General features: G+C 47.4%; 1 protein-coding gene across 3 annotated transcripts; it reads left to right on the top strand.

Moving 5' to 3' along the window:
• The first annotated feature begins 3,811 nt into the window (after positions 1 to 3,811).
• On the top strand, positions 3,812 to 9,414 carry LOC124682401 (lipid phosphate phosphatase 2-like). 3 transcript variants are annotated; one of them, XM_047217096.1, is made up of 9 exons: positions 3,972 to 4,034; positions 4,164 to 4,252; positions 5,207 to 5,428; positions 5,527 to 5,614; positions 5,688 to 5,797; positions 5,911 to 6,004; positions 8,516 to 8,704; positions 8,816 to 8,875; positions 8,962 to 9,414. In XM_047217096.1, the coding sequence occupies exons 3-9, from the start codon at positions 5,213 to 5,215 to the stop codon at positions 9,132 to 9,134; spliced, it is 930 nt and encodes a 309-aa protein (XP_047073052.1). In that variant the 5' UTR covers positions 3,972 to 4,034; positions 4,164 to 4,252; positions 5,207 to 5,212; the 3' UTR covers positions 9,135 to 9,414. The 3 variants fall into 3 exon arrangements, with proteins under 3 accessions (XP_047073059.1, XP_047073052.1, XP_047073063.1); XM_047217103.1 differs by lacking the exon at positions 4,164 to 4,252 and having other exon boundaries at positions 3,812 to 4,034; XM_047217107.1 differs by lacking the exon at positions 3,972 to 4,034 and having other exon boundaries at positions 8,534 to 8,704.
• The last annotated feature ends 8,638 nt before the right edge of the window (positions 9,415 to 18,052 follow it).

Here is an 18,052-nt window from a genome sequence, read left to right as displayed (position 1 = left end):
TCTTGGCCACATTTGGTGCAATCTCCACAACACTCGAACCGTCCAGCCACCGATCGGACCGGAACCGAGCTCGCTCGCCGTTGCCCGAGGACATAACAGGTGGCCGCATCGAAGATAGCGGTGCGGAGGCTGGAGAGCTGAATGTTAAACTCCGCCCAGGCCTTAGAGGGATCCACCTTCTGTAGCCAGGCCCACCGGCAGCGGAGAGCAAGATTAAGCAAGCAGAGGTTCGGAATACCTAGCCCACCGAGGTCCTTCGGGGAGGTCACCTTGTCCCAAGCGACCAAGCAGTGACCGCCCTTGACCTCCTGCCGCCCTTTCCAAAGGAAGGCCCGACATATCTTGCGCAACGCCTCAACAACCTTCGGCGGGATGTCGAGTGACATCATGGTATGCACTGGGATCGCCGAAGCGTGCTGCTGGACAAGAATGGTCCTACCCCCACGGTTGAGGAGTTTGGCGCACCACGGTGGAAGCCTCGCTGGGCTGTGCTATCCACGATCGGCTGCAGCCTGGGCTGCCGTCACCTTTCTAAGCCCAAGAGGGAGGCCCAAGTACTTGAACGGGAAGGAGGCAACCTCGCAACCAAGGATAGAACTAGCCAGGGCCACCTGCTCCTGCGAGCACCGAATGGGATGGAGCGAGCACTTGGCCAGATTGGTGCGCAGCCCCGACGCCACCCCAAAGTCCTCCACAATCCGTGTGCGAGGTGCGCAGGTCTACCTCGGTGGTTCGATGAAGGTAACCACATCATCGGCATACATCGATGTGCGATGCCGGAAGCCACTAGCCGAGAGCTCGGTGAGCAGGCCCACATTCGCCGCCCTCTCAAACATGAGGTGGAGAACATCCATGACCGTGTCGAAGAGCAAAGGGGCGAGAGGGTCACCCTGTCGCAGACCCCGACGGTTGTAGATGAGCTCTCCAGAAGCGCCATTCATCAGCACGCGGGTCGAGGCGGAGCTGAGCAGCCCCCCGACCATCGAGATCCACTTCCGGCCAAAGCCCAACTTGGCCAATACCTCGAGGAGGAAGGCCCAATCCACGGTGTCGAAGGCTTTCGTGATATCCAACTTGAGGAGAATAGCATCCCGCTTGAGCGCGTGGAGCTTCCGAGCCGTATAATGAACCAGCTGAAAGTTGTCATGGAGACAGCGTCCACGGATGAAGGCACTCTGCTGTGGGCCAACCAGCTCAGGCATCCTCGGCGCTAGGCAAGAGGAGAGGACCTTGGCCATGAGTTTCGCCACGCTATGAATCAAGCTGATAGGGCGAAAATCCTTGACCTCCACGGCGTCGGCCCGCTTGGGGAGCAGGGATACTAGGGCCTGGTTGGCCACGTGTAACCCCTGAAGTCGCCCTCCCAGAAGAACCGGAAGGCCTCCATCACATCGTGCTTGATGATGGGCCAACACGCCACATAGAATCTCCCGGAGAAGCCATCCGGCCCCGGGGCTTTGTCCAACTCCTGTGAGCGAACCACCGCCCAAACCTCCTCCTCTGAGAACGGCCGATCCAGTTCCGAGAGATCATGGGACTGAACCCCCAGAAAGTCAAGGTCAAGGGAGAACTCACATTCCGGCGCTGTACCGAGCAAGTTGAAGTAGAAGGCATCCACTGCATCGGCCTTCTTCTCTTGCTCGGCCTCGAGGACACCATCCACTTTGAGGTGAGCAATAAAGTTCTTCCGCCTACGGTGATTGGCGTGGAGATGGAAGAACTTGGTGCAGGCATCCCCCTCTGCAAGCCACGTGATCCTCGATCTCTGCCGCGCAATAGTGCGCTCGAGTGACGCTAGCCCCAGCAGCTTGCGTTTGAGAAGCCGGCGAAACCCCCTCTCTTCCACAGAGAGCGCCCTAGACTCCATAGCAACGTCGAGACGGAGGATGAGCTCATTCGCCAACAGGATTTGCTTCTTGTTGTTGCCAATGAAGCGATCATTCCAACTGGAAAGAGCTTTAGCAGTCGCCGCCAACTTCCCCGCCAAACGCTTGAACGGGTTTGCCACTACCGGTCCGGTCGACCAAGCATTCTCCACCGTCTCCAGGAAGCCATCAACCTTGGGCCAAAAGGCCTCGAACCGGAAGCGGCGACAGGCCCTTGCCTCTGTCGCGAGGCTCAGAAGCAAGGGGCAATGGTCGGAGGTGGACGAGCCCATCGCCGAAAGGAAAGAGGAGGGGAAGAGCACCTCCCAATCCACCGTGGAGAAGACCCTGTCGAGGCGCTCGAGGGTGGCCCGCTCCTGCTCATTCGACCACGTGAACCTGCGACCATTGAGGTAGAGCTCCATCAACTCCAGATCAGTCAAGACCCTCCTGAACTTGCCCATCATGCGCCTATTGAGGTTGGTGTTGTTCTTGTCGGCCGCATCCACGATAAGATTGAAGTCCCCCGCAATCTCCCACGGTCCCGGGTGGAGGTCCCGGATATCCTTGATCTCCTGAAGGAATAGGCACTTGTCCGCATCCGACTATGGACCGTAAACTCCGGTGAGCCACCAACCCGCATCGCCCTGCGCCCCCACTCTAGCGGTAATGGCATTGTTGGAGTAATGCGGGTTGGAGAGAGAGACCACAACTGATTTCCAAGCAAGGAGAATGCCCCCACGTGTACCATCAGCGGGGAGGAAAAAGAAGCAGTCGAAATCCCTCCCAAGGCATCTATCCACGGTAGCCCGCGAAACCACTTGTAGTTTGGTCTCGAGGAAGCAAACCACACTCGCTCCTGAGAGGAGAACCACTTGAAAAATCGAGTCGCAACGAGCCAGCGAATTGAGACCACGCACATTCCAAACCAACAAAGAGAAACACATATCCATCATGTTAAGAGGCGAGAGGTTCACAGATCAGAACACAACCATCCACTTAGACCACAAGATCATCATCAACCACTGGGAGGACATCCGGGTGCCAGCCAAACAAGGCGAGGCAAGCTGCGAGGTGATCTGACGTCATGGGCTGCTCGTCGAAGTAGCGGAGGTAGGCCTGCAAGGCCTCATCGCCGATGACTTCCCCCTCCCGCGCGATACCTAGCTGAATCATGAGGGTATGCTGTTGCGCCTTGATCGACTTCCCTGGCGCGAACCTGCCTGCCACACGTGCGCTCCTGCGGACCACGGACGGGGGAGGCCGCTTCTTCCTCGACTTCCTGGGCGGAGGGCGGGGGAGCAGGGCGGCCTTCTTTGCCCTGCACCTCTCACGAAAAGCCGCCAAGCCACACTGGATGTCCGTCGACCCCGAGGTAATGGACGTCGCGGCCCGCGAACCATCCAAGACCGAAGAGGCAGCCGCACCCACTAGCGCGTCGCCCGGCGGGTCTGGAGCAGCGGGTGGTGTCGTTGTCGGGCCCCTCGTGAAGGTCGCCGGCTCCACAATCTCGCCCTCTTCAACCTCCACCGCTGCCGCATCCAACGGAGCGGGAGTGAGCTCCACTGTGAACATCGAGAGGGGCGAGCCTTGGAAGCGCTCGTCGATGGCCTTCCAAGAGTCCAACGAACCCACCGAGCAGGTTGGCGAAAGCGGGCCGGTCGGGGAGAGGGCCTCGTCGCGGACCGTCCGCGCCTTCAGGTTCCCGGATTGGATCGAAGCAGAGTTCGAGCAGCTATCATGGCCACTAGAAGAAGGCAGAGACAGACCTTGCCCAGAGAAAGCAAAGGTGCAGTCCTTGCCCAGCTTCTCCACGTCCAAGTCTTGTGAAGGCTTCTCCACGTCCAGGCAAAAAAAAAAAATAGTTTGAGGCAGTATATGCAATCAGAAGCACCGAATTGAATTTTCCTTTTTTCACACCGGTTTAAACATAGATTTACCCTAAAAACAAGTAGAGCAATTTGGTTCGGGTTTATCCTGAAGAACGTGCGGCTGCGACTGGTGTTTGGAATTGCCTCGACTTCCTCCTGTTTCTCACTCTGGCTAGCGTCTCACTCTAGTCCTCACTCCCATCCCATCCCCTCCCGGCCTTCTTTCCATCTGTGTATCACCGAGCGTGATAATGCGATCTATGCCTAACACCGGCGGCTAGAAACCTCAGGATTCCAGGTTCGAATATGCAAATCGTGTCCCCATGAGCACGCGTTTTCCCTTCCAATTTATTTTGTTTTTATATGTCTCCGTACAAGATCCCTCTTGCAAATAGCTTTAGAGATTCTTTTCTTTATCCCCTGGCAGAGCACGGGGCGGAGGAGGCGCCGATCTGTGGCGGCGCCGGGCGTGAGCTCGAGGAGCCGTTGGTTTCTCACCGCAGGGCGAATAAACCTGTTAGTTCTTGATTTTTTTTTTCTGTTCCTTTTTTTTTTTTCGAATTTTCGTTCTTCCATGCGAAATTTACGGGAGTTTTAGTGCTTGTTTCGTTTCTGTGGTTTAGTCGGCATCCATTTTTAGAACCATTTGGTGATTTTCCTTTGGGGTGGTTCTCTAGTACTACTTTTTTTATGTTGTGGTTTTCTCTTTCTGTTATTTATATACTGTATTTTCTTATTTGTAATACTGCTATAAGATAGTATAAGATGGATAATGATATTTACTTTTTGGTGGATGCGGTTTGGACTTGTGAGTGGGTGGATGGTCAACTCTGTACTATATCCGTTATTCATATACTTCGATGATTCGACATTTTGACTAGTCTTCAGAGTAAAGATGTAATTCGTGTTTCTTAACTAATCCCGCTAAAAAATCGTGGCGCACTTTTTTATTTTATTCATAATTCCACTAGAGAATGGCCAAACGGGATGGCACAAATTAAAGACGATGAGTTCATCTCTGTTTGGAACGAGAGAAAATTGTGACCAGCCAGGTGCATCTTGACATCAATTAATATTCAAATGTTAGTAGCTTGTTTAGGCAGTGAACAATAGGCTAGTTACCTTTGTAGCTGGGTTTTAGACAAATGGGTTATGAATTGCTGGCTATGTTGAAAATTTTGATCTTTTGGAGAATTTTTGCCACCTTGAATTTTCAGCCTTTGTAGCTTTTCCAATTTTACTACAAGTTCTAATTACCAAAGTCCTGCATTTGTTTTACCACTTCCTCAATTTGTCCAAGTTCTTTGGAGAGTGTGTGTTTATATGTTTCGTTCCAAGTCATAAGCACTAGCATTCTTCAGAGATTCACAATCTTTTAAGTTACAACCTTCATGGTTACTTGTACATATCTTAGCGCTACTTGTCTTTTTTCCTTGCTGACTGTCAACTTCTTCCCGTTTCCAATGATAGGTGAGAATGGCTGATATTCAATTAGGCTGCCACACTGTGAGGTCCCATGGTGCCAAACTGGCAAGACTCCACATGTACGACTGGATAATACTACTCTTACTTGCTGTTCTTGATGGACTGTTAAACATAATTGAGCCTTTTCACCGGTTTGTTGGACGCGACATGATGACAGACTTGAGTTATCCCCTAAAGGGCAATACTATTCCATTTTGGGCTGTTCCAGTATGTCCCCGCTATAGCTCCATATTTTCTTGTAAATTCATCTATCAAGTTACTTATGCAGTTATGCTTAATAATATATGTTCTTTCTTGACTTACAGCTCGTTGCGATTCTGCTACCCTGGGCCATCTTTGTTGGAATTTACTTCAAAAAGAAAAATGTCTATGATTTACACCATGGCATCCTTGGTATTTGTCATCCTTTATGTTTACATCTATAAGGGGACAACTTTAGTTCATGCTGACTGTAGAATTCGTACAGGCATTCTATATTCGGTGCTTATAACTGCTGTGATTACTGATGCAATTAAAGATGGTGTTGGTCGCCCTCGCCCAGATTTCTTCTGGCGCTGTTTCCCTGATGGAAAACCTGTAAATACTTTTGCTAATGCCATTTTTTCTCCCTACATAATAATTTTGACACATTAGTTGTTTGAAATCTCTTCCTCTGTACTATATGAGAAGTCTTTAGTTCTTTGTTTCAGAATTATGATAATATAACTACTGATGTCATATGCCATGGAGAAAAAAGCATCATCAAGGAAGGTCACAAAAGTTTCCCAAGCGGGCATTCATCATGTAAGAAATTAAATACTTTGGTACTTTTTGGTCCGATATATTCCTTGGGGTTATTTTCACAAGTTGAATTTTTTTTCGAGAATACACCTTAGAAAGGTGTATCAATCACATAGAAGGGTGCCAAGATGGCAAAGTTGCGCTACCACAAGGGAGGCAGCTCCCCAGACACACGCCTACTCTCCGTGCTGCCACGGTACAAAGGTCGGATCAAGAAAAACAAAGAGAGTGCCACGGAAAAGCTTGGCTAGGCGCCAACGCTCGAACTCCTCTCGCACCTTGTCCCTGATGGCGCCATGTGAGGCCACCGCTCCGTTGAAGACCACGTCGTTCTTGTACCTCCAAATGGACCAAAAGACCAGGATGATGGCAGTCCACATGTCCCGTCTGTGAGCTGTCGGACAAGCCCGGGATGTCCACCATTCCATTAGATCGGTGTCTGGGTCCGGGAGCCACTCCTCCTTGCCCCAACACCTAAGAGCCCATGCCCAGGTCTCCCGTGCAACCACGCAACCCAGCAGCAAGTGCTGCAAGGTCTCCGGCTCCTGATCGCAAAGCGGGCAAGCCGACGGACACGGCAAGCCACGACGTCGCAGCCTATCCGCCGTCCAACAGCGGTTCTTCGAGGCCAGCCATGCGAACAACTTGCAACTGTACGGCGCCCTAGACCGCCAGATCTCCACTGAGACGGAGGCCCTCACCTGGCCCGCAAAGAAAGCTCTGTACGCCGACTTAGCGGAGTAAATGCCATCAGACGACCACCTCCACAGCAGAACTTCCTCTCGGTCCGGGACCAGCTGGACGTTCGCCAGCCTCTGCCACAACATGAAGAACTCCGGGAGGGCTGCCTCATCCATGTCCGGCCCACAGTCTCTGAGCCATTGGCCGGCCAGGCCCTCTCTCACCGAGCAAGCGGTGACCCTCCTACGCGAAACCATCTTGGCCACATTTGGTGCAATCTCCGCCACTTTCGCACCATCTAGCCACCGATCGGACCAGAACCGAGCCCGCTCGCCATTGCCCAGAACAAAGCAGGTGGCCGCATCGAAGATAGCGGTGCAGAGGCTGGGAAGCTGAATGTTAAACTCCGACCATGCCTTGGAGGTGTCCACCTTTCACAAGTTGAAATTTGTGATTATTTTGTTCATGGCTCACTTTCTTTTAATGCCTACCATGTTCATGATTTTTTATATTGCTTGTGGTTGCTTGATTACATTAGTAAGTTCGTCTGGATCATTCTGATGAACTTGTCTTTTGTCTATGGCATCCCATCTTTAGTTTTTATTATGTACTAGTTTAATCAATATTACCAGTATTTTGTTTTCTTGGAGCGCTCTTGTATTACGATTTCAGAGTAGTTTTCGTCAGACATAAACTCAGAGATTTATTATTGTCATCTCAAATCTGTTGCCAAACTAGGAGATAACTTAACCTATATATTTTGTGGAGTATTTGTCACATCGTGTTTGGTCAACGTATGCCCTTACTTTTTCAAGGAAAAAACACGACTATTACAGCATACATTAATAATTTTTCTTAGAGAAAATCAGCAGTAGAACAAAACATAGCAAGCACGAGGAAGAACCATCCGATGCTGCAGCATCAAAGCAATTGTGCTTATCATGTCTCCACTGAATATTCTGCTGAGCTTTTATGTATCTCTCCTTTGATTAGGGAATATCTTATTGTCTTCCATATTAGCCATCTTGGCACTATGAATCATAACGAAGGTACCTTGGTGCCTCGTCAGTGCTACTGTTCACTCTTACAGATTGTTCTTTGGGATCCATGCTCATGTATTCGTAACACAGCTCTCCATTTTCTTGGGTGATAGCTACGAAGAATATACTATTAATTAGCCTCAGTGTCACCATACTCTCCATTTCGATGGCACATCAAGTCTCTAGTAGTAAATTGTTTGGTGATAGTTTTTTATTCTGCACCACAAGTACTAGAAGTATTATCCGTATCAGCTAACTCCACTCGTTTTTCTGAGTGGAAAGGCTGCACTCATCCACATTAATTCGCTATCTTAATTTCTGAGTGGAGTCGGGATCGGCCAAGCCAACGCCACAATATTTTTGATAATATTTAAAAAGTGCAATATTTGTGAAATTAAAGAAAAAATAACAATTTTTTTAGCGATATAGCATTCTGCTATCTAATATATTCCTGGTAACTACGAAGAAGGCTGCAAAGGAAGCTAAGAAAGGGGAGTTGTTAGTAACACAAGTATTTTCAAATATACTCAGTTTCTTCTAACATGCATTACCATATGAGAAATTCATTCTCTGTAGGAGAATCTCTAATTCATTGCCCTATTGGCTTGTTCCCATAATTTATTGTTACTACCAAGGTCCTGCTTTTATTGAGTGTAATTTTTGTGTGTGCCCTGATATTTTGCTCTTGAGCTAAATACCAGAGAACACACAAAAAAAATACCCTCAATCCAAGCAGGCCATAATAGTTTTGACAGATATGATTTATCTGTTTCGATTCTCTCACACACTGCAGGGTCTTTTGCTGGTCTAGGTTTTCTTACATGGTACTTAGCTGGGAAGCTTGCAGCTTTTGATCGCAAGGGTCATATTGCAAAATTATGCATGGTGTTTCTGCCTCTACTTGTTGCATCACTTGTGGCAGTTTCTCGAGTTGATGATTACTGGCATCATTGGCAAGACGTATTTGCAGGCAGCGTCATAGGTTTGCTGTTTTTAATGCCCTTTGGCAGCAACATTTTGAAGATATTGATACACATGCATGGATTTTGAGCACGTACATGGATTTTCTCTTGTCCTGTTTTCCCCTTTTCAGGTCTTACTGTTTCTTCCTTTTGTTACCTGCAGTTTTTCCCATATCCGTTTGATGCTGATGGTACCTTCCCCTCCTACACATTGATGATATCTCGAAGCTTGATCCATACATATTCTAATTTATTTCTGTTCCTTCGCCATTTGCAGGTATATGGCCTCATGCGTATTTCCAACAGCTAGCTGAGACTCAAAGCAACGGCATTGCAAACTCATATGACACGAGACCAACAGCAATTGAACCCATTGATGAAGGCTATGACGCCATTGCTCTGAGAGATAGCAGCCTCATCTTAGACACCATGGAGTCTGGCGGGAGATAATAAAATATGTGATGGCGCCAAGTATTCCAAGCTGCCTATTCTCCTGTCTTTGAATCCTGACAGCAAGACTAGCTGTGTGAAGTAGAGTTGTCTCTGCAACCTTCGTGTGATTGCTGTCATTCACAGTTTCTTGTCAATGGCCACTTCCCATTTTTATTCTGACATAACTTGTTGCGAATGTGTTGCTGTGAATTACATGGTGCAAGCTTTGCATCTTTCAATAATTCTATGTATAGGTTGAGTTCGGATTATTCGTATAGGCTAGTGAATGTTTGACTTATTCCTGCTCAGTCTTGTGCTATTAAGTAAATATCTGACACCGAACCATGTCTGGGGTTGATATTGTACTGTAGAATCAACACTAGGATGCTCTATGAACATTCAAGAGTCATGATAATGATCTGGGGTAATAAGCTAATGGAGAACATAGTTTAGAATTGGTTATCCCTTCGATGTTAATTTACTTGCACACTAGAAACATGCGTTTGCATTGATAAACTTCAAGTGTTGAATAAATCCAAAATTAAGCTACGATTTGAGTGGAAATATCAGTGTTGGAAGTTAATAGTGCCATGTTGAAACTTGTACATAAAATTGTTAGCTAATCACTTCACCATCCAACAGCTCTTCAGTTACTTTAATTAAGCTTCAGATTTCTTTCAACTTACTCAAAATTGACTTGATTCACTTGAATAAAAACGAAATAACAGTCATTATTTTTTTGAAAGGAGGTTAAACTCCTGGCCTCTGCATCGAAAAGATGCATCGATATTATTTTATTCAACAAAGGTCTAGCTAGATGACATGAGTATGCCATATCGGGTACTTAATATTACATCCCTGGTACGACGAAGAGGACGGAATAGGAGAAAGCCCACAAAGGAAACTACATGAAGTCGAAGCCCAGTTGCTATGTAAAGTAGGAAAGAGCCCATGTCGGGTAAATCGACATACACAATGTAATCAACCTTGAGGTGGACTCTATATAAGGGCTAGGAGGAGACACCGAGGGTGGATAGATTGACAATTGGCGATACACTTGTAACCCTAGTTTTCGGATAATACAATCTCGGCGATTTTCGCCCTTGATCATACTTTCGTCAGCTGCCTAGTTTGGCTGACCGGTCTTTGAATTCATCAGCGTTCTCCTTACTCGAAACCTAAGTCCATCATTATAGGCATTGATAAGGTTATCCCTTGTCACTAGAGTATACATCAAACAACCAGAAGCCAGCACGGGGCATCATCAAGTCACCTAGGATGAAATCAGGAGCATAGATCTGGCCTAGCAGACCCTCAACGAGCACCTCATGCACATGCTCCAAAAGTCGTCATCACCGTCAAACCACCGAGCCATCTTTAGGGCAGAGATCCGCATAGTCCTCGACAAGCCTGTTGTTGACGCCTCCATGGAGACAAACAACACCCCCGCCTTGCACGACTACATCATATCCATTATCACGCCGGTTACCGAGACCCCGCCACGCCATGCTACCGAGACCACCGTCGTCGACGCGGTAGATGCAACATCTCTCCAGCTCTTTGAACACCACCATCTGCCTATGGTCCCACAAGCCAGGCCCAACTCCCACACGTTGCCCGCAAGGAGAACGGCGGTAGGCCCTGCCAATGTCTATCAAAATATATGTTTATTTTTCTAAGTCCTTTTTCAATTATTGTGGAGTCCAAGTTTTCCTATTGGGATTATTCAGTTACCAATATTTTTTCTTCAAATGCTCTTTGTCGTGGAAAAATCTCCAGTGGGGTCACGATCTTGCCAGCATACTCGTGAAAGCACGTGAAGATACTCCTGACTAGCGCTTTCGCTTTAGATATCCATGGACTTTGTTGCCTAGTGAGAATATCCATATGAAATAATCCGTACAAGTAATTGATAAATCATGATTATGGAAATAACAAATAAATTAATCGTGCAGACTAGTAAGGTAGATGAACAGATCACATCTAAATAAGACAAACTGATTGCATCTACCACACAAACTAGAAGAATAAACTCTAACAGAAACTGAAAGAGAAATGACAAGATCACATACTTTGCAGCAGCGTCGTTGTCGTCCATGTTGAGGTTGTCGAAGAAGTCGCTGAGGTCCGGGAAGAAGTTGTCGGTGTGGAGAAACTCGTCGTCCGATGACGATGTCGTGATGTCAGTAGTCGCGCCGGAGCGCTCCCCAAAAACCTGATTGCCCCTCACCCGTACAGGTTCACTAGAGGCAGGGTTCCGGAGGCCTACTGTCCCGGCAGTCGGTGCACGCCGACAGACGGGATGAGGAAGACGAAGGCGGCGGCGCAAGGAACTGGAAACAGGTAGTAGCGTATGCGTCTCGTAATCATGGCTAGGGTTGCGCAGGGTCTTATGTAGTGCGGTTCGGGAAGGTCGTGGGGCGCAGCCCACGTCCGAGTCGGCACAGCCACGATCCAGAAAAACCAGAAGGCAAAACGGCTGAGTAACGCGTCCGTTAATGACTTAAAATTGATTACACAATTAATTTCCTAAACAGCAAAAAGATAAGCTCGGCTCGGCGAGATTCCCGCAACCCGCGTCGTGACGAGGCGTGGCGTGGCGAGGCGAGGCGGGCGGCGGAGGAGGAGGAGTGCGCGAGGGCTCTCTCTCTTCTCACTCACTTACTAGGATTAGAACAGCCCACCTTATATACCACTCCAACTCTCTCCCAACTAGCAATGTGGGACTAAACTTTAGCCCCCACTAGTGCTGCCACTGATTTTTGGAATGGGCCATGTGAGTTTCAGAATTTGATAATGGGCCATGGGCCAAAGGCCAAATGCCCCAAATTCCAGCAATCCCCCACAAACTCTCATTGGCACATCTCATCAATAAGTTTCCAGAACATTATTTTATATATCGGTATGTCGTGGAGACTGTTAAGTTGAACTTCCACTTAAAGCTTCATATTACACTAGATTGCAACTTGGATAGTGGACTTGCCTTGAACTACAAGTTTTCTGCGCACTAGCTTCATACAAAGCCTAGACCGATACTAGGCTGTCGCGAGGCTTCCGCGGTTTAGAGCTTATACGTTATACTCCAAGGCCTTTCATGAGTTTACTAGAGAGCACCCAACTCTCATCGATTGCGACGTTTAACAATCAGACTAATATAGGTGTGTTCTTCAAAAGATGTTCTGCAGGACAACATCTCTGCTAAAATAAGCCACCTAGAACACATTAAGATAATTATCAACCTGCCATGCAGATTAGGAGAGTATTGCATCTTACAGAGTGGTAAAATTGCTATAGGGATATATACTCTCCTCCCAGCTAACCAACAACTTGTCTCCCAGCTCTAATTCACGGGATCTCCGATCACATAGTGTGGGTTACCACCGTGGGCAGCTTATAGTGTGGGTCTCATACCCATCTCCCTCGATGAATTTTCTATCACATTTCGTGATAGTCCCTTTGTGAAGGGGTCTGCCAGGTTTCTAGACGTATGGATATAATCCAACGCTATAACTCCGGAGTTTCTCATTTTTCTAACAGTTTTCAGTCTCCTCTTCACATGCCTTGATGACTTCATATTATCCTTAGAACTGTTTACTTTGACGATCACAGTTTGATTATCACAGTTCATAGGAATAGCGGGTATTGGTTTCTCAACCACGGGTAAGTCCATCAAGAGCTCACGAAGCCACTCTGCTTCAACAGTGGCTGTGTCTAATGCTGTGAGTTCTGCTTCCATAGTTGACCTCATAATGATGGTCTGCTTGCAAGACTTCCAGGAAACAGCGCCACCTCCAAGTGTAAACAAATAACCACTTGTGGCCTTAGTCTCATCAGCGTCAGATATCCAATTTGCATCACTATAACCCTCAAGTACCCTTGGATACACAGTATAGTGAATTCCATAACTCGCAGTGCCTTTCAAATAGTGCAGAACTCTCTCAAGAGCATGCCAATGAACATCTCCAGGTCTAGACACAAAACGGCTGAGTTTACTTACAGCAAAGGAGATGTCAGGCCTCTTGGCGCTAGCTAAATACATAAGCGAGCCAATGATTTGCGAATATCGCAATTGATCTCTAGCAATTCTTTTATTCTTACGAATTGTCACACTAGGATCATAAGGCGTTGGAGAAGATTTGCAGTCGCTATACCCGAAGCGACCCAGGATCTTTTCCACATAGTGGGACTGAAGCAATGTAATCCCACCATCTTCATCCTTCAGCAGCTTGATGTTTAAGATCACATCAACTACTCCCAAGTTCTTCATCTCAAAACAACGAGATAGGAACTCCTTTACCTCCTTAATCACAGTAAGGTTGGTCCCAAATATCAATATGTCATCGACATAGAGACAAAGAATAACTCCCTCGCCCCCACCATGGTGATAGTATACACACTTGTCAGCTTCGTTTACAACAAAGCCTTCAGCGGTTGAAATTCTTTCAAACTTCTCATGCCACTGCTTAGGCGCTTGCTTAAGCCCATACAAAGACTTCAGTAATTTACACACCTTTCCTTCTTGATCATCTACTACAAATCCATCAGGCTGCTCCATATAAATTTCCTCTTCAAGCTCTCCATTTAGGAAAGCAGTCTTAACATCCATTTGATGAACGAGAAGACCATGTGAGGCAGCCAAGGATAGTAGCACTCGAATGGTGGTCAGTCGAGCTACAGGTGAGTATGTATCAAAGAAGTCTTCGCCTTCTTTCTGAGTATAACCCTTGGCCACAAGTCGTGTCTTGTACTTTTCAATAGTACCATCGGGTCTAAGCTTTTTCTTGAACACCCACTTGCATCCTACAGGTTTGCACCCATAAGGACGATCAGTAACCTCCCAAGTTCCATTAGCTAAGATGGAATCCATCTCGATACGGACAACTTCCTTCCAGTAGTCAGCATCCCGAGATGCATAGGCTTCGAAATAGAAGTGGGAGTATCATCCACGAGGTACACAATGAAATCATGACCAAAGGACTTTGCAGTCCTCTGTCTCTTGCTCCTTTTGGGAGCTTCATTGTCATCCTCCACAGGATTATCAAAGTGTTCTATAGCCATGGAACGTTCATGAAATAATTCCTGAGTAGATGAACTGGGCATCTCCTGAATTGATGAGCTAGACGTTTCTTTCATAGGAAAGATGTCCTCAAAGAAAGTCGCATCATTCGACTCCATAATTGTACCAACATGCATGTTAGATACCTCAGATTTTACTATCAAAAATCTGTAGCCAATGTTGTGAAATGCATATCCCAGAAGAACACAATCCACGGTTTTTGGTTCAAGCTTGCGCTTCTTGGGTATCGGCACATTTACTTTCGCCAAACAGCCCCAAGTTCGTAGGTAAGAGAGTTTCAACCTTTTCCTTTCCCATTCCTCAAAAGGGGTAATGGTTTTGTTCTTTGTGGGGACATGGTTTAGGACATGACATGCAGTCAATATCGCCTCCCCCCACCATGCCTTGGATAGACCCGATGTATCTAACATGGCGTTAACCAAAGCAGTTAGAGTACGGTTCTTTCTTTCGGCCACCCCATTTGACTGAGGTGAGTAGGGAGGCGTCCTCTCATGGATAATACCGTGTTCCGCACAAAAGGAATCAAACTCGTCGGAAAAATACTCTCCACCACGATCAGACCTTAGCCGCTTGATCTTTCGATCAAGTTGGTTTTCTGCTTCAGCTTTAAAGATTTTGAAGTGATTAAGAGCTCCATCTTTAGATTTCAGGAGATACACATAACAATATCGAGTAGAGTCATCAATTAAAGTCATGCAGTATCTTTTCCCTCCTTTTGTCATTTCAACATTCATTTCACAAAGATCCGAATGTATAAGCTCCAGCGGTGCCAAGTCTCTTGCCTTCGCAGTCTTGTGAGACTTACGTGGTTGCTTAGCTTGCACACATACTTGGCACTTGGATTTCTTGACAATAGCAAATTTCGGAATTATATTCATATTCGCTAGCCGCGTCATGCACCCAAAATTAATATGACAAAGTCGTGAATGCCAAATATCGGACTCACTATCATTGCAAACATGATTAATAATTTGAGTACTTAAGTCTGACAAAGATAAGCGGAACAAGCCTCCGCACACATAACCCTTTCCAACAAATTGTCCACACTTGGAAATTACAACTTTATTGGACTCAAAAACCAACTTAAAACCATCTCGACATAAAAGCGATCCGCTAACGATATTCTTATTAATGGAGGGAACGTGCTGCACATTCTTCAGCTGGATGGCCTTTCCCGAAGTAAACTTCAGATCCACCGTACCAACACCACGAACAGAAGCACGTGAGCCGTTTCCCATCAGCACAGAGGAAGTCCTTGCGACCTGATAAGAAGAAAACATAGACACATCAGAACATACATGTGTATTGGCTCCGGTGTCTATCCACCAATCAAGAAAATCACATACTGAAAGCACAGTAGGAGAAATATCGTACCCAACGTCCTTCATCTCAGTATCAACGCCAATAACAACATTTACAGACTTGCCGCTGTTCCCACGCCGATCATGGCGTTCTGGGCAATCAGGAGCCCAATGTCCAGGAGCGCCACAAACATGGCAGTTCCCTTTCTTCTTATAAGGAGTCTTCCTCTTGAAGTTGGTTGAGTTGGAGGCTTTGTTCTTGTCATCAAACTTGCCTTTTCCATTGTTCTTATTCTTAGACTTGTGAGATTGGAAGTTCTTCTTCTGTACCACATTGGCACTAGAACCTGAAAGATCAAGATGTCGCCTAGAGGGCCGGGGGGTGAATAGGCAATTAAAAACTCTTGCGGATTTGTCTTGTAAGAATGCGGAATTAAACTAACGTTTAGTTTACAAGCACAAACCCTATATATGCTAAGCTCAACTAAGTGTAACAATAGAAACTAGAGCTAAGCAAGATAGGCACAAGATATATGTAGCACAAGTGATAGCAAGATATATGTACTTCAAGCACGATGGCTATCACAAGGAAAGAGAGCTCGGGTATAGAAATAACCGAGGCATGCGGAGACGAGGATGTATTCCCGTGTTCCCTTCCTTTGCAAGAAGGTACGCCACGTTTGGAGGAGTGGAGGTCCCACGAAGGATTCCCCGCGCCACGAAGGCTCACCCTATTCTCCGAACCACACCCACGAAGGATAATGGCCCTTTCCTTATGGTTAGCTTTTCCTCCGCTCCGGAGATGGCAAGCTCCATAACCAATTCATAAGCTCCACGAAAGAGAAGCCCGGGCCTCTTCACAATCTTCCTTGAAGAGATCACCGGAGCACCAACCGCCAAGACAACTAGGAGGTCTCCCTCCAAGAGTAACAAGCTCACGGTCTCTCACTCGAACTAATCGTGGTGGAGAGCTCAACACTATGCAATGATGCAAAGCAAGAACACTAGAGGTATTCAAGTCCTTCACACTCAAATCCCACCCAAGCAACAAATGCTAAGATGAGATTGGAGAGGAAGAACAATGGGGAAAGTCAACAAAAGACTCCACGATCTAGATCCCAAGAGTTCCCCTCACTTAGAGGAGAAATGGATTGGTGGAGGTTGTAGATCTAGATATCCTCTCTTAGATCCCTCAAGAATGAGCAAGAATCATGGGGGGAGACAAGAGAGAGAGCAAGTTCTTCAAAGGCAACAATGGAGGAGAGAGAATGGAAAAACTTATCCAGCCCAAGGTGGAAGAAGGGCAATTTATATCCCAAGAGCAAATATAACCGTTGGGGAAAAGTTGGGCTGAGTCAACCGTCGAGGAGGTCGGTCAACCGGGCCTAGGACCGGGCCGTCCGGTCCAGGGGCCGGTCAGACCGGGCCACCGGCCGGACCCGGCCGGTCCAAACCGGAGCTGGGACCGGGCCTTGACCGGGGCAAGATATGTCATGCAGTAATACCCCCGGTTGGCACCAGCACAGGAGCCGGTTCGCGCCGAGCCGTCCGGTCCACAGCCCGGTCGGACCGGGCGCATGACCGGACCAGGCCGGTCCAGACCGGGCCTGAGACCGGGCCATGACCGGGACCCTTCTATGTCTTACAGAACATGGCCCGGCTGGCACCAGTCCAGGGGCCGGTTGGAACCGGGCCATCTGGTGGGACGGCCGGTCACGCCGGGCGAGAAACCGGGCCAGCGGGAAAACATGTTATACAAAAACTGTGATAACTTTTGTGTCCGGATCCCGATTGACATGAAACCAATTTTGTTGGAAAAATAACGACGAATAGAATCCCAACAAATATGGAGACTCCTCACAGGATATTTTTAGATGTTTTTAGAGAGGGAGTCTCCCACCGTCAAGAAACGGTGAAGACGTCCAAACTCGAAAACGCAATAGAAGATGCATGCGGATTCCGTTTTCGATGAACTTGGGCTTGTTGTAAAGCTAGCAACAAGCTCAAGAACCTCTCACAGAGAAACACCAAGAAGCAATAGGGATATGCAAAGTATGCAAAGGATTGAGCTCCCTAAGACGATGTGATCAAGTTAACCAACCGAAAGCCCCTCATGATAGTGCGGCTATCTATCCTATAATCCGGTCTCCCAACAACCACCTTGAGACCGGTAAAAGGAAAACCTAGCAAGGCCATACCTTTGCCTTGCGCATCTGATGCGTGTAGTTGACACGTCCGTTGGGAACCCCAAGAGGAAGGTGTGATGCGCACAGCGGCAAGTTTCCCTCAGTAAGAAACCAAGGTTTAATCGAACCAGTAGGAGTCAAGAAGCACGTTGAAGGTTGATGGCGGCGGGATGTAGTGCGGCGCAACACCGGAGATTCCGGCGCCAACGTGGAACCTGCACAACACAACCAAAGTACTTTGCCCCAACGAAACAGTGAGGTTGTCAATCTCACCGGCTTGCTGTAACAAAGGATTAACCGTATTGTGTGGAAGATGATTGTTTGCAAGAAAACGAGTAAAGAACAAGTATTGCGGCAGATTTGTATTTCGAG

The sequence above is a fragment of the Lolium rigidum genome, chromosome 1, assembly GCF_022539505.1.
Source record: "Lolium rigidum isolate FL_2022 chromosome 1, APGP_CSIRO_Lrig_0.1, whole genome shotgun sequence".
Lineage (NCBI taxonomy): Eukaryota > Viridiplantae > Streptophyta > Magnoliopsida > Poales > Poaceae > Lolium > Lolium rigidum.
Note: the sequence above shows the minus strand (reverse complement) of the source record. Positions and strands in the feature narration are given on the sequence as shown.